The 14029-nt window shown below is 40.1% G+C and overlaps 1 protein-coding gene across 3 annotated transcripts in view; it reads left to right on the top strand.

Moving 5' to 3' along the window:
- The first annotated feature begins 3634 nt into the window (after nucleotides 1-3634).
- Nucleotides 3635-14029, top strand: part of LOC106607494 (insulin-like growth factor 2 mRNA-binding protein 1) — a 57381-nt gene continuing 46986 nt past the window's right edge. For all 3 annotated transcript variants that reach the window (XM_014204493.3, XM_014204492.3, XM_014204491.3), the window contains exons 1-2: nucleotides 3635-4259; nucleotides 5484-5544. In XM_014204493.3, the coding sequence (XP_014059968.1) occupies nucleotides 4085-4259; nucleotides 5484-5544 (236 nt within the window). In that variant the 5' untranslated portion in view covers nucleotides 3635-4084. The remainder of the gene's footprint in view (nucleotides 4260-5483; nucleotides 5545-14029) is intronic.

Below are 14029 nucleotides of genomic sequence, written 5' to 3'. Positions count from 1 at the left end.
GTCTAAAATCAAAACATTGAAACATAACGGCATTGCACATCTCACTATTAATATCCTCACTATAATGAGGTTTTGATATAAGGTCCCTCTTTTCATTTTTGCGTCACATCATTTCCATGATTTAGAAAATGCAAATGTAGGTACCATTGACTTGCATTGGATTGCCGGGGGACAAGTTGCCCTATTGGAGAGGGGGCCAGTTAGCCTCAACACACTTACCGTAAATTTTACTGGTTTGGTAAAAGCTGATTACAATTTGTATCTCTAAACAAGTGGATTATGTATCTACCCCAAGGGAATAGTTTTCCCACATTACCCTACATATTACCTCAACTACCTCCTACCCCTGCACATTGACTCGGTACTGGTATTCCTTGTATATAGCCTCGTTATTGTTATTTTATTGTTAGCTTTTTTTCTTATTTGCACATTTTTTATTTTTTTCTTACTTTTTAACTCTGCGTTGTTGGGAAAGCGCTCGTAAGTAAGCATTTCATTGTACAGTCTACACCTGTTGTATTTGGCACATGTGACAAATACAATTTGATTTGATGATGAAGATATCAGAACCTCATTTGTTTCATTAAGTTATCAAACCTTTTAGCTAGGTTCAATGTATGCTATTATCAGTGTGTGCTTTACATACCAGTGATCCCATACAGATGCAGGATCTTAATTTGAGCCAGTTTGGTACAGCAGAAGAATTATACTGCACCAACAGGAAATGTGAATTATTATGTGGATTATAATTAATGGACATTTTTATAGAGGTTAATACATTTTTCTTACGGGAAAATCAAGTCTGAAATATCAGTGGAAATTACAAACTTCAGAAGCCTTTTTAAACCTCCTGCAATAGAGTGATCAAATTAAGATCCTGCCTCTGTACATAACAGTTCCCTATCAAACACAGTTGTGTGTGGGTCTCCATAATAACTGTATTGATCGTTTTAGTGAGTGCAACATATTGATACAAAACACACTGTAAGACATAAGCAAAAAAACATGACTTTGTAACCTTTCCATTTAGACCATTACAAGTATTGAGAGTTATTCATTTTGTTGTCCTCAGGGTATTTTTCTGCAATTTATGTTAAGTATCTAGTAATTTGACCTAGAAACCTCCCGGGTTACAACTTCAATTCCCTAGTGACTAATGCTTCCCCACTGTACCAGACTGAATAGCCTTATTACAGTGGGCAACGGTCTAAGACTCTGCATCTCAGTGCATTATAGCGCATTATAGTACCTGGTTCGTATCCAGGCTGCATCACATCCGGCCGTGATTGGGAGTCCCATAGAGTGGCGCACAATTGGCCCAGCGTCGTCCGGGTTTGGCCGGGGGAGGCCGTCATTGTAAACAAGAATTTGTTGTTAACTGACTTGCCTAGTTAAATAAAATGTTTGTATGATAGTATAGGAACCAATTAAGCTTTGACTAGACAGTTTGTTCTAGAATGTAATAATTTTTGCACGCAACAAATTACATCAATGATACAACACAAAACATGCACTTGTTATTTGTGGGTTGACTCAATATTGAGTGGCATCTACCATTAGTTTTTTTGAGTGACTGGTGCCATTGGTCATAGCTTTCAACATACAGTGTATATACTATTACACTGTTGCTAAAACATTATATAGGGTGGGCCAAAGGCTAAGGCAGTTCCTCCTTACAATAGTCTTTGTGAATCTTTTTAACCTGGTGTGAAGTCCAAGTCCTCATTATCAACTCAATTATCCCAAAGTGTTCATTATTCTATTGTTTTGTGTATTATTGTAAGTGTTTGCCTATGTTTTTTTCTCTAATGTTAGGGTATGTTTTATATGCACGTTCACAATGTATGTTCCTTTTGCCTTTTACAGTTTTTTATCTTATAACAGACTTTTATTATGTGTGTGTGCATATGGGTGTTTGTAAAACGTTTTTTAAAAGATAAAAAGTGAACAGATATCATGTGGTTTCATGGAATTTCAAATTCTTGGTATAATAACTATGCAGTACCCATTCTATAGGCTTACTCGTGGCTAATTCGAAACAGAATCTGGTCAGTTTCCTTTCAGTACAATTCGGCCATTGTTCTATCTGCAGTTACTGTGTGACGCTGAAGAGGTATAGGCTATAGATGATGTTATTACTATCTAATAGGTTCTACAGTAGCTTTATGTAAGTGAAACTTAGGTTTTGTCATAATGTGTAATTAATAAAAAAATAAACATTTAATTAGCATCAAAATAATTTTGCTGTTGGTTCTCAAGCCCACGACTTGCATGTTTCGTATAGCATTAATTATTGTGATATTATTGTCAGTTCCATAACACATGTGTTATAACGTGAGTCGTTGCCATGTGTTACAGATAATAAAATTGTTGGAAGATTTTGAGTTTTTAACCCTCCAATGTCTGTAGGCGAGCAATTTTACAACTAAGCGATACAGTATGCCTATATGCCACGTTGAATACAGTATATGCTGCAGTCTCAGTAGTCAACCTAATGGCTCAATGCAGCTTCGTTATCGTATGATTTATTCAAAGTAAGTGTTCTGTCTGTAGAGATAATTGCATGATTATATTAAACACACTTAACTCACTATAACGTAAGTTCGTGATGAAGTACACGACTTTCGATGGAGCACACTACGCACACAGACTGCAACAGAAGCTCTACCATTTCCCCTTCCAATGAAATGCTGCTCTTTGCGCTTTTGGGGCCTGCAACACTGGATCCTCCATTTTGCGAGTTGTCAGTTTCCCCAAAGCCTTATGATGAAAACGGAAGAAACCAAGATCTTCTTTGGCTTTGATGGCCTATTTTGCCGAGTTGTGTTTAACCTTGGGCTTGGGCGTATTTGCATACCATGACTATTGTCATTCACTCCTTGAATATTGATACAAATCGATGAGAAACGTGTAAGGCTGGCTAAATGGCCAAAGAATAACCTCAAACCAAGGACTCATTGCTCCAGCGAGGCCTTCTAGTTCCAGGCGAATGCAACAATGTTACGAGTGCTACAATGAACCCAAACAATGACACAATGTAACAAATTTCCTCCCACGCGGCAGTTTGTTACAATGTATATTGCTTGACTGCGGTTGGCCTCCTTGCCTATGTCACAACCTTTTGTTAGAGCCTTTTCGAAAATGACTTGAAGCTCAATGATTTTACATTTATGTAACATCCTCCTGGCGACCAAATTCTTTACCACAATGCATATTCATTGGAGAGGCGGGATGACTTCTAGAGCTGGGCTGAAGAGAGAACGTCATGACCAAATGGTATATGAGCTAAGAGCTGATATTAAACCAAGGAGACCACAACTCGCACACGTCCGCCACCATAGTCATACATTGTGTTCCTATCCAAAACCTGCGAATTATTTATATATTTGTAAAAGACAAAACACACATCCGCATCTTGAAGGAAGTCTCCCTCCCGGTGACTGATATTCCGCACACAAACCCAGCACACTCGCGCATGTGTGGGCTACGTATGCATAAAGCCTATACGCACACAGAACGAAGGCTCGCTGCGTACACTCATCTGGGAAGCTACGCGGCCAGGAGGCTGGCCCTTTCTCTAGCTACTCGAATACCACGTGGTTTCCTCACTGCAAACAAAAAAATAGTGAATTCGAGTCGGTTTAGAGGCGGTGCCATCGCCAGGCAGAAGGATCTGTGACAGTGCAGAGTACAACTCGAGGTTGAGGGGCAGAGAGAGGAAAACATTTCTCCCGATCCCGCCATACTTCTACCACTATTCCACCATAACCACCATCAAATTAATTCAAATTGATCAATTTCTACATTGTGCGATACATTCGCTTGCGTTGCTGCAGTCAAGGTTTCTCCACTTCAGTATTGGACTTAATCAGACTACATCACCATTACTTTCAACTTTTTCCTCTTTCTTTAGTTTTACTTTGAAAATAAATGTCTTCCGTTTTCTTTTACTGCTTGTGGACATTTGCAAGTGTTTTCAACCTGTGATCATCCTGGGTAGATCTATCTTGTTGCGTTTTCAAATAAAAAAAAGTTTTGTTGCTCTGATTTTTTCATTTCAATTGGAGGACCTCTATTTTTCAACATGAACAAGCTATACATTGGAAATCTCAATGAAAACGTGACTGCGGAGGACTTGGTTAAAACCTTTGATGACAACAAGATTCCATACTCTGGGCAGTTTCTTATGAAAACTGGCTACGCGTTTGTTGATTGTCCGGACGACCAATGGGCTATGAAAGCCATTGAAGCATTTTCTGGTAAGTAATTGAACGTAAATGAGCACTTCAATCGCGTCTTACCTTTATGTAATTTAATTCAATAGGGAAACTAGCAAGGCTCAAATATATAAGGGCTTGCCCACTCCCCTCACGGGTCCTAATGTCAATGTCCAGTAGAAGACATGGTAGAATTAAGAGACACTTCGAAGAAAATGTATTCCATGGGCCTATAATAATCGACGAAAGGTTTATGAAGTGCTTATCCGAACAACAAGATACTCAACTTTTCCATGGAGAGGGGGCCCATCACATAGGCCTACCTATTTGAACGTGAACATCAAGATATCCAGATTTCTCGAATCGTATTCTATTTTAGGTCAATTTACATACACTAAAACAAATGTTTAGTCCTGGATATGATAGCCAGATACCTATATTTCGGCCTTATGGCCACACGCTTTTATTGTACTTACCGAAGCCTTGCTCTCTGGTTGGTGCCTTGTATGACTAGGTTCTGTGTACTCGGTAGAGCTATAGAATTAAATCTTCCACCTCCCCCTTTTGGCGAATAGGCCACTATAGCTATTGTAGGTGTAGTTTAAAAGCATACATCGACACTATTCTTTCATAGATTAATGGCTTTGATTGCCTTGACCATTACATTGCCAAATGACTCTCCCATTCTTCTCACAAGTCACGAACGGGCTTGATTTCCTTAAATGTATGTTGATGATTTCCAACATATGTAGCATGTGATGTGTGTTCTATATAGCACGAAGGACGCCATGCTGCTCGTGTGTTAAGCCTGAAATTGATCACTAAGAACTCTAGGGCACGCAGACGTGTATCTTCAGCTTTTAATACATGTTTGACAATGTCCTTTTCAAATGGACTATTAAGTTATACGTGTTCTGTTTTACTGTATTTGAATGAGTTGTAAAAGATCAACAATGTGTGTACGTGATATAGGAGTTGATGAGTTAATACACAATGCAATTTTTGAATGGCTTTCCAGTTGACCCAGGAGGGTAACTTTTTGCCCATCATCTTTGAATGACAGGCCTATTGCGTTATTTGACCCTAACTACTAATCTTGAACATTTATTCGTGCACATTAGACAACATGAGACACAATTAAGGAACACACAACTCAGTCACATGGTAAATATTATTTCCATATGGCAAATAAATACAATGCCATTTCTACACTCTGAATGGAGGACATGGCCTCATTTTCTTTCAACATAAACATTTATTTTACAGGTAAAGTGGAGCTCCATGGGAAACATATTGAGGTCGAACACTCTGTCCCTAAGAAGCAAAGGTATTTAGCACCCTCCCCCAATAACACTTCAATTGTTGCATCTGGTAATGTATGGATTTTGCTGCAGAAGGGACATGTTGCTATTTAAGTTAATGCACGCATTAGATGTCGAGTTATATGCCTGGTGTGTGGATGTAGTAGTAAGACTAGCAAATCCAATATTTGAATTAAGTTTTTGTATTTAGGCTACTCTTTAATTATATTGCTGTGAACGGTGTGGCCTACTCATGTGTGGAGTATGTGGTGTCACGAGTCTTGTCTACGTATGCACTAAAGGCTGCTCATAAAACGAAAATGATGAATGCTATTAACTATTGGGACACTTATTTGTCACAGAGAATATAATATTGGTTGCAACGTCATCACATAAATACCTCATGTTCATTTTACCTCTCGAAGGCCTTGTCATAGGCCTAGGCCTTCCTGTGTGCAGAATTATTTATTTATAAAAAAAAAAATGTGTAGGCCATAGCTACTTTTCACATTTTAAGTGTCATGTTCTGAAGTTTAGTGGCATTAGTTACGTGATTACATTGTGTATGTTGGCACTACATTTTCATGCACAGCCTAGAGACAATCGATTTGCTATGTCAATATGTGGGATTGAAATGTGTTTAATTCACGTCACGGCAACTACTGAAACTTCAGTAATTTGTTGCACAGCGATTATTCATTATGAAGAGCGAAGCCTTTTAATTACGTTTTTGCTTTTATTGCACACGAACGTTGTTTTGGTGTTGTCTGGGCGATGTTTTATTATGTCGAATCACCAATAAATTTGGTCTCTAGGTTAGAAATGTGAAAAATACTGTTTCTGGTCATTAATCATGAAGTAGGCCTGTAGAAAATACATGGTTATATGTACATGCATAGGCTATATCTATTCTTGCTCTGGTCTAGTTCGTATTTTGTCATTAAAAAGACATGTGTATGTGTGTATGGCAGTAAACACACATTGTGCTGAAATGTAATGCAATACTCACATCAATTCAGTGGATCGTTCGGTCAAAAATAATTTCAGTAGCCTATGTTTTGTTATAGCGTCTATTTAGACGCTATAACAAAATGGGGACATTGAGCCCTCCCTCCATTACAGTTGACCCAGTTACAAATATTACGTAAGTTTAGCTTAGTTTAAAAAAATATTCATTACCATTAACCTTTTAACACACTTAGGTTATTTTAAATTATTAGTCTAGGAAAGAGCGGGTTTGAGATTAGGCTGTAACAGTTGTGAGGTTTGGCTAACAGTTTTTAATTCAGGTGTAGGCGTACCTTTTTTTGTGCCATTTGTATTAAAAAAAAACGACATTTAATCAAAGGCAATTTATTTTGATTTAGTAAATATATTCAAACGTATGTTAGGCCCTATCTGTAAACGTGGTATGTATGTAGGCTGATGTAAACGTATAGACTACATACAAGTATGTAATAGACGGTAGCCCTGACAAGGAAAAGTGATGGCTGTATTGCAATAATAATATAAATATGTTTTATAACCTACCATTCGAGTGTCATTCATTGGTGGATTTTATGCCTATAAGTGAACAACAATTATAACACTAATTGATGCATATAGGAATCGTATAACCTTTGTCTGAATAACAAATGCACGGATATGCATAGGCCTATGGCCAATTTGAACGAGGCTATATGTCCTAAGTTACCAACCTTGAATGGCATAGATAAATATAGTTGTGTTGAGGTTTTCGCCCATGAAATAGCCTACATTTCAGTGTTACTGGAGAGGCCTACCTTTGGTGATACACAACACGTGGTCACCCCCACTGAGAGAAGTCATCCAACGTCACTTGAGTGGGAAAAATGGCGAGCCTCATCATGAATGGCAAAGGGTGTCCTTTTTCTTTCGTTCATTCGCTGCTGCAAAGCACTCACTCCTCTCTATGAATGTAGCAAAACGGTTTAAGTTTTGTATTCTGATGATCTTAGGCATCTATAGGCTTTATCATGAAGTTAAACATAGGCTAAAAATAAATGTTTCGACTAGGCCTAATATCTTGCTGACACTCAAAATGGCCGCAACAACTCAACTAGCGGTGGCCAAATTCTGTTAAAACAAGCATTAGGAATTTAAATTCACGCAAATACATGTTTATAGTTCCCTCATTGTCACCCGAACATATAAATTGTAGGCCTATCAATTATTTGGGAATTATGTAAACGCTACTACGGTAGCCTATGTCGAGTTGTGTTGTTTTAGATTTCCAATGAATATGCTACCTAAAGCCTCATTTGATTTTGATGAGAATCCCGGGCATAGGAGCTTTAATGAAAAACATCATTTGAAGAAAGTGGTCATTTTATGAGGTATTAGAAAATGGTTCAAACTCTGCTCATTTGGCTCAGTCCTGTTCTAGAGCAACCATGTGACTCGAGTGCAACACCAACTCATTGTTCCATCTTATTTCGCCTACTGTAAAAACACTACGTTTGACAAATAGGCTATTTGAAGTCATTTCAGCATATTATCTTGATCTCGTTTGTTTTCTGCATACTAGTGCTTAAATTAGACTACTCTCCAATATTCAAGCTATATTGTGTATTTATAATTGTTTCTTTGTATTGGCTTACGTTGCCACCCTTGTTGATTAACACAAATATATATCTTCACAAGTCGTGTTCTTTCTGCAGCGTCCTAAGTATTGAGGTGGGCTAAAGCCCGTGAGTGACGTAGGACCTAGAGTACGATGTAGAGTTGTGGTTGTGTGTCAGAGAGAGAGAGAGAGAGAGAGAGAGAGAGAGAGAGAGAGAGAGAGAGAGAGAGTAAAACGTGAGAGGTGGAGGGGTGGTAGAGGAAGGATCTTCAGACAACTCTGTGCCTCCTGACATAAGTACATACACTATAAATTAGAAATGTATTGACGTTGAAATGTCCTACAAAATCAAATCAAATGTTATTTGTCACATGCTTCGTAAACAACAGGAGTAGATTAACAGTGAAATGCTTACTTACTATTATAATTAAGCTGTTGTGACAACTCCTAGTTTATATCTGATGTTTTAAGAAAAAATGGGAGACATTGTTTGAGATGAGGAAGTTAAAGGTGCAATATGTAGAAATCGCTCCGCCATTTCCTGGTGGCTAAAATTCTAATAGTTCATCTGATTTCAGTTTATGCGACAAAACAAGCAAGTGTAGAGAATCATTGTACCATCTAAACCGCTATTAAATATATTTTCAATAACAAACAATATTGTATTTTAAGCTGTTTGAAGCTGGTGTACAAAACCGAAAGTAAAAGACCCAAAAATTCAACTTAAGAACGGGAAGCATAGAAATAGCGCACATAGAACAGATCTACCGCTTCTTAGACTTGCTTTCAATGAGAATGAAAGATCTGTTACTCACATTTCTATGTGAATTTGGTCGGGTCAACCAAAAAGTTACATATTGCAGCTTTAAATGTTATCTATTTTTGGCATAGTTTGTCACAACTCTTAAAAGCAACTGTGGAACATTATATATATTTTTTTGCGTTAATCTTCCGATTTAAAGGAGTAGTTCACTATTTTACAACTTGGTGTTAGATGCTTCCACACCCTGAAAGTAGTCTATGGGCAAGGAGAAACTGTAATCCATGGTTCAGTTCTCTTTATTAAACAGCCACTACAAACTTCAGCTAACTTTAGCCACCACAAGCTAACAATCAATGGAAGGGATGGGGGGATGTGAGCATTTTTTAAATGGCCAAATCACCTTTAAGGAACATCAAACCAAATATGGAAATGATTTGAACTGATTTCAGGTGATTTGCAAATACTTTTTAAAAACATGTTCACATGGTCCTCTGTAGCTCAGTTGGTAGGGCATGGTGCTTGCAACGGCAGGATAGTGGTGTCGATTCCCGGGACCACCCATATGTAAAATGTATACAAGCATTAGTGTTAGTCACTTTGGATGAAAGAGTTGCTTGTGTTAGCTGAAGTTTGTAGTGGCTATTTAATAATGATAACTGAACCCTGGATTGCAGTTTCTCTTGGCCCATAGACTACTTTCAGGGTGAGGAAACATCTAATATCAACTTGTAAAATAGGGAACTACTCTTTTAATATATGTGTTTTGGTGTGGGTGTGTACAGCTTTTGTGTGCACCACACCTCTTCCACTCAATCTTACACACAAACCCATGGCCCTACTTCACTGCTTTAAGCTGAATGAGGAATGCTAAATTAGCTCGAGCATGGCCGTTTGCAATGACGTGGTGGGCCTATTTTGATGTTCCTACACTTCTGAGAGATGTTGAAACAAAGGGAAGTTCCAGACCCCCTCTTAAATGCCAGGTGCTGGTAAAAAAAAAAGTTACAATAGCCTACTACTTCCCCCACATCACCCCCCCCCCCCCCCCTCTAGTATCACCTATTGTGCATCCTATTGTGACATCATGACCAGTGTTTGCAGGCCTCCAGGCCACTTGTCTATGCCCAGTGGGATGCAGCTATTGGCAATTGAACACTTTGGGCACATCTGTATATGGGGAGCAGGGTAGTTGCTGGAGTGCTTAGTGAAAAAGAAAGCATGCCCCCTAAACTCCTGATTGCGTTCATTACTGTAAATATATATATTTTTGAACTATTCTGTAATTATCCTCCCATTTGCCTCCTATCCATCCAGTATGGCTTTCTATTACTGTTGCGCTTATGTGCACTAAAGACGTTGTCCTCTGGGTTTTATAGAATTGGAACTGAATGTATTAGTTGTGTTTGTCCTCTTATTGGTTGCAAGAAACATATTTGCATATTTACAGTTTTAAAGTATTTGTTGTTATATAAAGGGTTAAATGGGGGAAAAAAGGTTACAAGTGTGATTTTATTATGAGGGAAAAGCCCAGTATATGATTATTCAAATAATGTTTCCAAAGTTTCATTGAACATTTTTGAAATTACTTTGAAATGTACATTGAAAGATGTAAAAAAACAGGTCCTATTGTTTTTTCTTTTCTTTCCCGCGTTGCAAACAAACTTCCTTGAAATATGTGGCACATATGAAAAGTCCTTGATCTGCATCAATCAAGCCCCTAGTAGTGCTGTAGTATTGCTCCCATTCCATGTCTCAAGCCAGCAACCAGCAAACTCACTGTTTCTTCCTCTTACGATTGTTCTACTACCAAAGGCAAGGCGAGGGCGGGGGCGTTGGGAGAGAGGGGGTGCGACCAATCAGCTGGCTGGAACACCTGTGTGCAGCGCCGAGAGGCCGTTGACGCTGCAGCACACAAAAAGGCAGTCCCTCGCTCCCTCCCTTTCCGTCTCTCTCGCTCTTTCTCACACACACACACATCCACTCACAGCTGGCACACACACCCCAACCTCTCACACACCCAGAGTAGAAAGACATGTTCTGCGCTCTATTACATTCCTGATATATAACTTTTTGCCAGCCAGGCAGAATGAGAGAAAGAGTGTGCGTGCGAGCATCTGAGTGAGTGAGTGAATGAGAGAAAGTGAAACAAAAAAGAGAGAAAGAAAGAGAGCTGCCGCATACATGAACGCGCGCTCCTCTACAGGGTCATATGATTAGCTGCTCGCTCTCTTTCCGGGGCTTCAGTTGCGGATTATAGTGGAGGGAGGAGAGGCAGGGACGCTGCATGGAAGGACTTCCTTATGGGCTTTCAGAAGGAAAGAAAATCTAGTGGGGGGTTGTGTGGGTTGTGGAGATGGCGAGAGAGACGTGTCCATTTCTGTGTGTATGTATTGGAAAGAGGGAAGGGAATCTGTTGGAGGGGGCTAGCTGGGGGAAAATGTGCACCGTCTCTTTAAGAAACCCCCAACCCCTTGCTAATGTGTCTTCTTCCCCCTCTCTGGTTTGGACCATCTGTCCTGTTTTTAAAGGGGTTGAGTCCTACTCCCTTCAGATCTTCTCACAGCTTTGGACTTGCCATGGACACCACTAGCCTCTAAATCCACCCCAACCCTGTCCCCCTCCCAACACACACACATCAACCAACCATGGCTGCTGTGGAAAAAAAGCAGGGGGATTGGCAACGTGTCTCATAAATTTTGGTAAAAATGTGAACCGTTGACCTGGAAGAAGCCAAGGGTGAAAAGAAAGAAAGGCAGAGCGAGAGGACAGAAAAAAATTGGATATCTTTGGGTTTTGTGTTGAATGGGAGAGCCTATATGGCGGTGGAGCAAGGAAAGGAGCGATCCACTCGGCTGGGGTCAGTGTGCAGCCAAATGGATTTTTCTCCATGTGTGAGAGTCAGGCTTTTCCGAGCTACAATTGAAATGCAAGGGAAACCAACCCTTCCCACACACACACACACACACACACACACACACACACACACACACACACACACACACACACACACACACACACACACACACACACACACACACACACACACACACACACACACACACACGCACGCAAACACAGCAGGGAGGCCCCGGGGGTAGAGTTGAGTTGTCCCTGTGTGGACAGACGGAGGCTCGCCTCACCGTCCCACTCCACTCCATCCCACCCATCCAAGGGCACGTCACCCAGAAGAAGTCTCCCGGAGAGTGTATTTCTCCAGGGGTGGCTCTGCACCAAACAGCTGGATAGAAAGGGCAGTTGACGGGGCAGATAAGCACAAAATGCACAGGTTAACTATGATAACAAATTGGGTGGGCATTTATGATGCATTTTTTAAATGTGCTTTTCAAGGTTTAGTAGACGGGTTGACACTTATAGCTCAGACACAGTGGTAGGCTTGTCAAACATTTGCCTTCAGACAGTAATTAGCACCTCTGAACAGTGTTGCCAGTCAATCACTTTTGTGTTCATCCAGCAAAGACCTTGAAGTCGTCAGCCACTCAGCCGTGTTAAAATACTCCAAACCAGAAGGTGGCAGTAGCGTTGTTTGGCAATACATGTCCGTGTGTGTTGCTTCTTTTATTGTCTAGATTCCAATGTTAGCTAGCTATATAGCTAGCTGCGCTAATGTTGCTATTTTATAGAAAGCCATAGCTAGATAACTACCTAACAAGATGATAAGATCATAATCCCCTACTGCCAGTGCCAGCCCATAGCCAAATATTTAGCTAGTTAACGTTAACATATTCTCTAGCTAGCTAAGCAGACGGACCTATCACGGCAGCTAACACAGGCAGCTGTTTCATGTAAACAAATCCATTGTGATTTAATTATAGTGTCAATACTAGCTTGGAGGAAGTGTTTTGTGTTGTGTGCATTGCACTAGTGCACTTCGCTAGTTACCATCCCATAAGCTACATTGCATATGAAGTGTGACTGGCTCATGACATTTAACCGTGGATGTAAAATGCCTTGTTTTTTCCGTTTTTGTTGTCACTCCTGTTGGCTTCCTTACGTGGGGGTTTATGCTCTCTGATTGGCTTAAAGTCAAGTTGTTGGGCACTGACGAGCATTACCATTCTACAAGTAGAAACGGCAGGTTCATTGCTACCGGGTCGGCACTAAGCAGGTACCAGTTTTGTCCTAGCAAGAAAAGGAACGGCCTCCCACAGTGATACATTTCAGTCTGATTCATGCTTTAGGTTGTGCCCATACACTTTAAAGTACTTTGTTAAGTTAAATCCGGTCCTTTACTCTCCTTTATGATATTATACAGACTGTTCAATTTGGTTTGAATAAAAACATCAACGTAGAGTTAAATAAATGATGTCTGGCCTGAATCTGAAGAGCTGACACGACTAAGGGGCGTTTGTTGATTTGTTTTTATTTATCACATTTATTTACTCTGTATAACACAGTCAGCCGGATGTTTACTTACTTACCTCACTGTTCCTGGAATACAGTCTTCAGCCTCGCTCAGTCTAGCAGAACGTCTTCACCCCCCCCCCAAAAAAAAAGTACTTCCCTGTGTTAGGGGCCTCCCGCCCCTTCACCCCTGACCTCTCTTTGTGTGCCTTGTGAACCGGCCTCTCTGGAGGCTCGGTTGGGTGAGGAACACAGTAAACACTCCCAAAGTTTCCCCTCGGTGCAAAGTGGAGGAGGGGAGGGGTGTGTGTGCATGAAGGGGTAGGGAGACGGCAGGCACTGCCCCTTAGACCTAATTACTTAAAAATATATTTTGCAATGGGAGAAATTTAAGATCAAGGAGGTATAGTCATTCTGTGTAATTAAAGTCCCTCTCTTGCTATCCATGTGGATCTTTTCAAACCTGAAGTTGACTCCTTTAAAATGTAACAGTGCTCTATCGTTCTTTTTGTTGTTGCTTTTTTTTAGTTTTTGCAAACTTCACAGGAAATATGTGTACCACGGGCACATGTCAAAGGCACATTTTTCTGAAATATTCTTTCTATCATATAAACTGTTGAGGTTGGGAAATGTTCTCTCTTGAAGTTGTCGCATATAGCTTCTGCTCCAATATGATGCAGCTTTTTGTAAATAAGTTAACCTGACACAGTAACAGCTAGCTCCGACTGACATCCTCGTATTTAGTAACTTTGTAATAAAATGTATTACACTACCAGTATGTTTGCTGTGGTCTTTGGAAAGACCC

Source organism: Salmo salar, chromosome 06, assembly GCF_965601325.2.
Source record: "Salmo salar chromosome 06, fSalSal1, whole genome shotgun sequence".
Taxonomy (NCBI): Eukaryota; Metazoa; Chordata; class Actinopteri; order Salmoniformes; family Salmonidae; genus Salmo; species Salmo salar.
The sequence above is the reverse complement of the archived record's forward strand: the minus strand, read 5'-3'. Positions and strand labels throughout refer to the sequence as shown.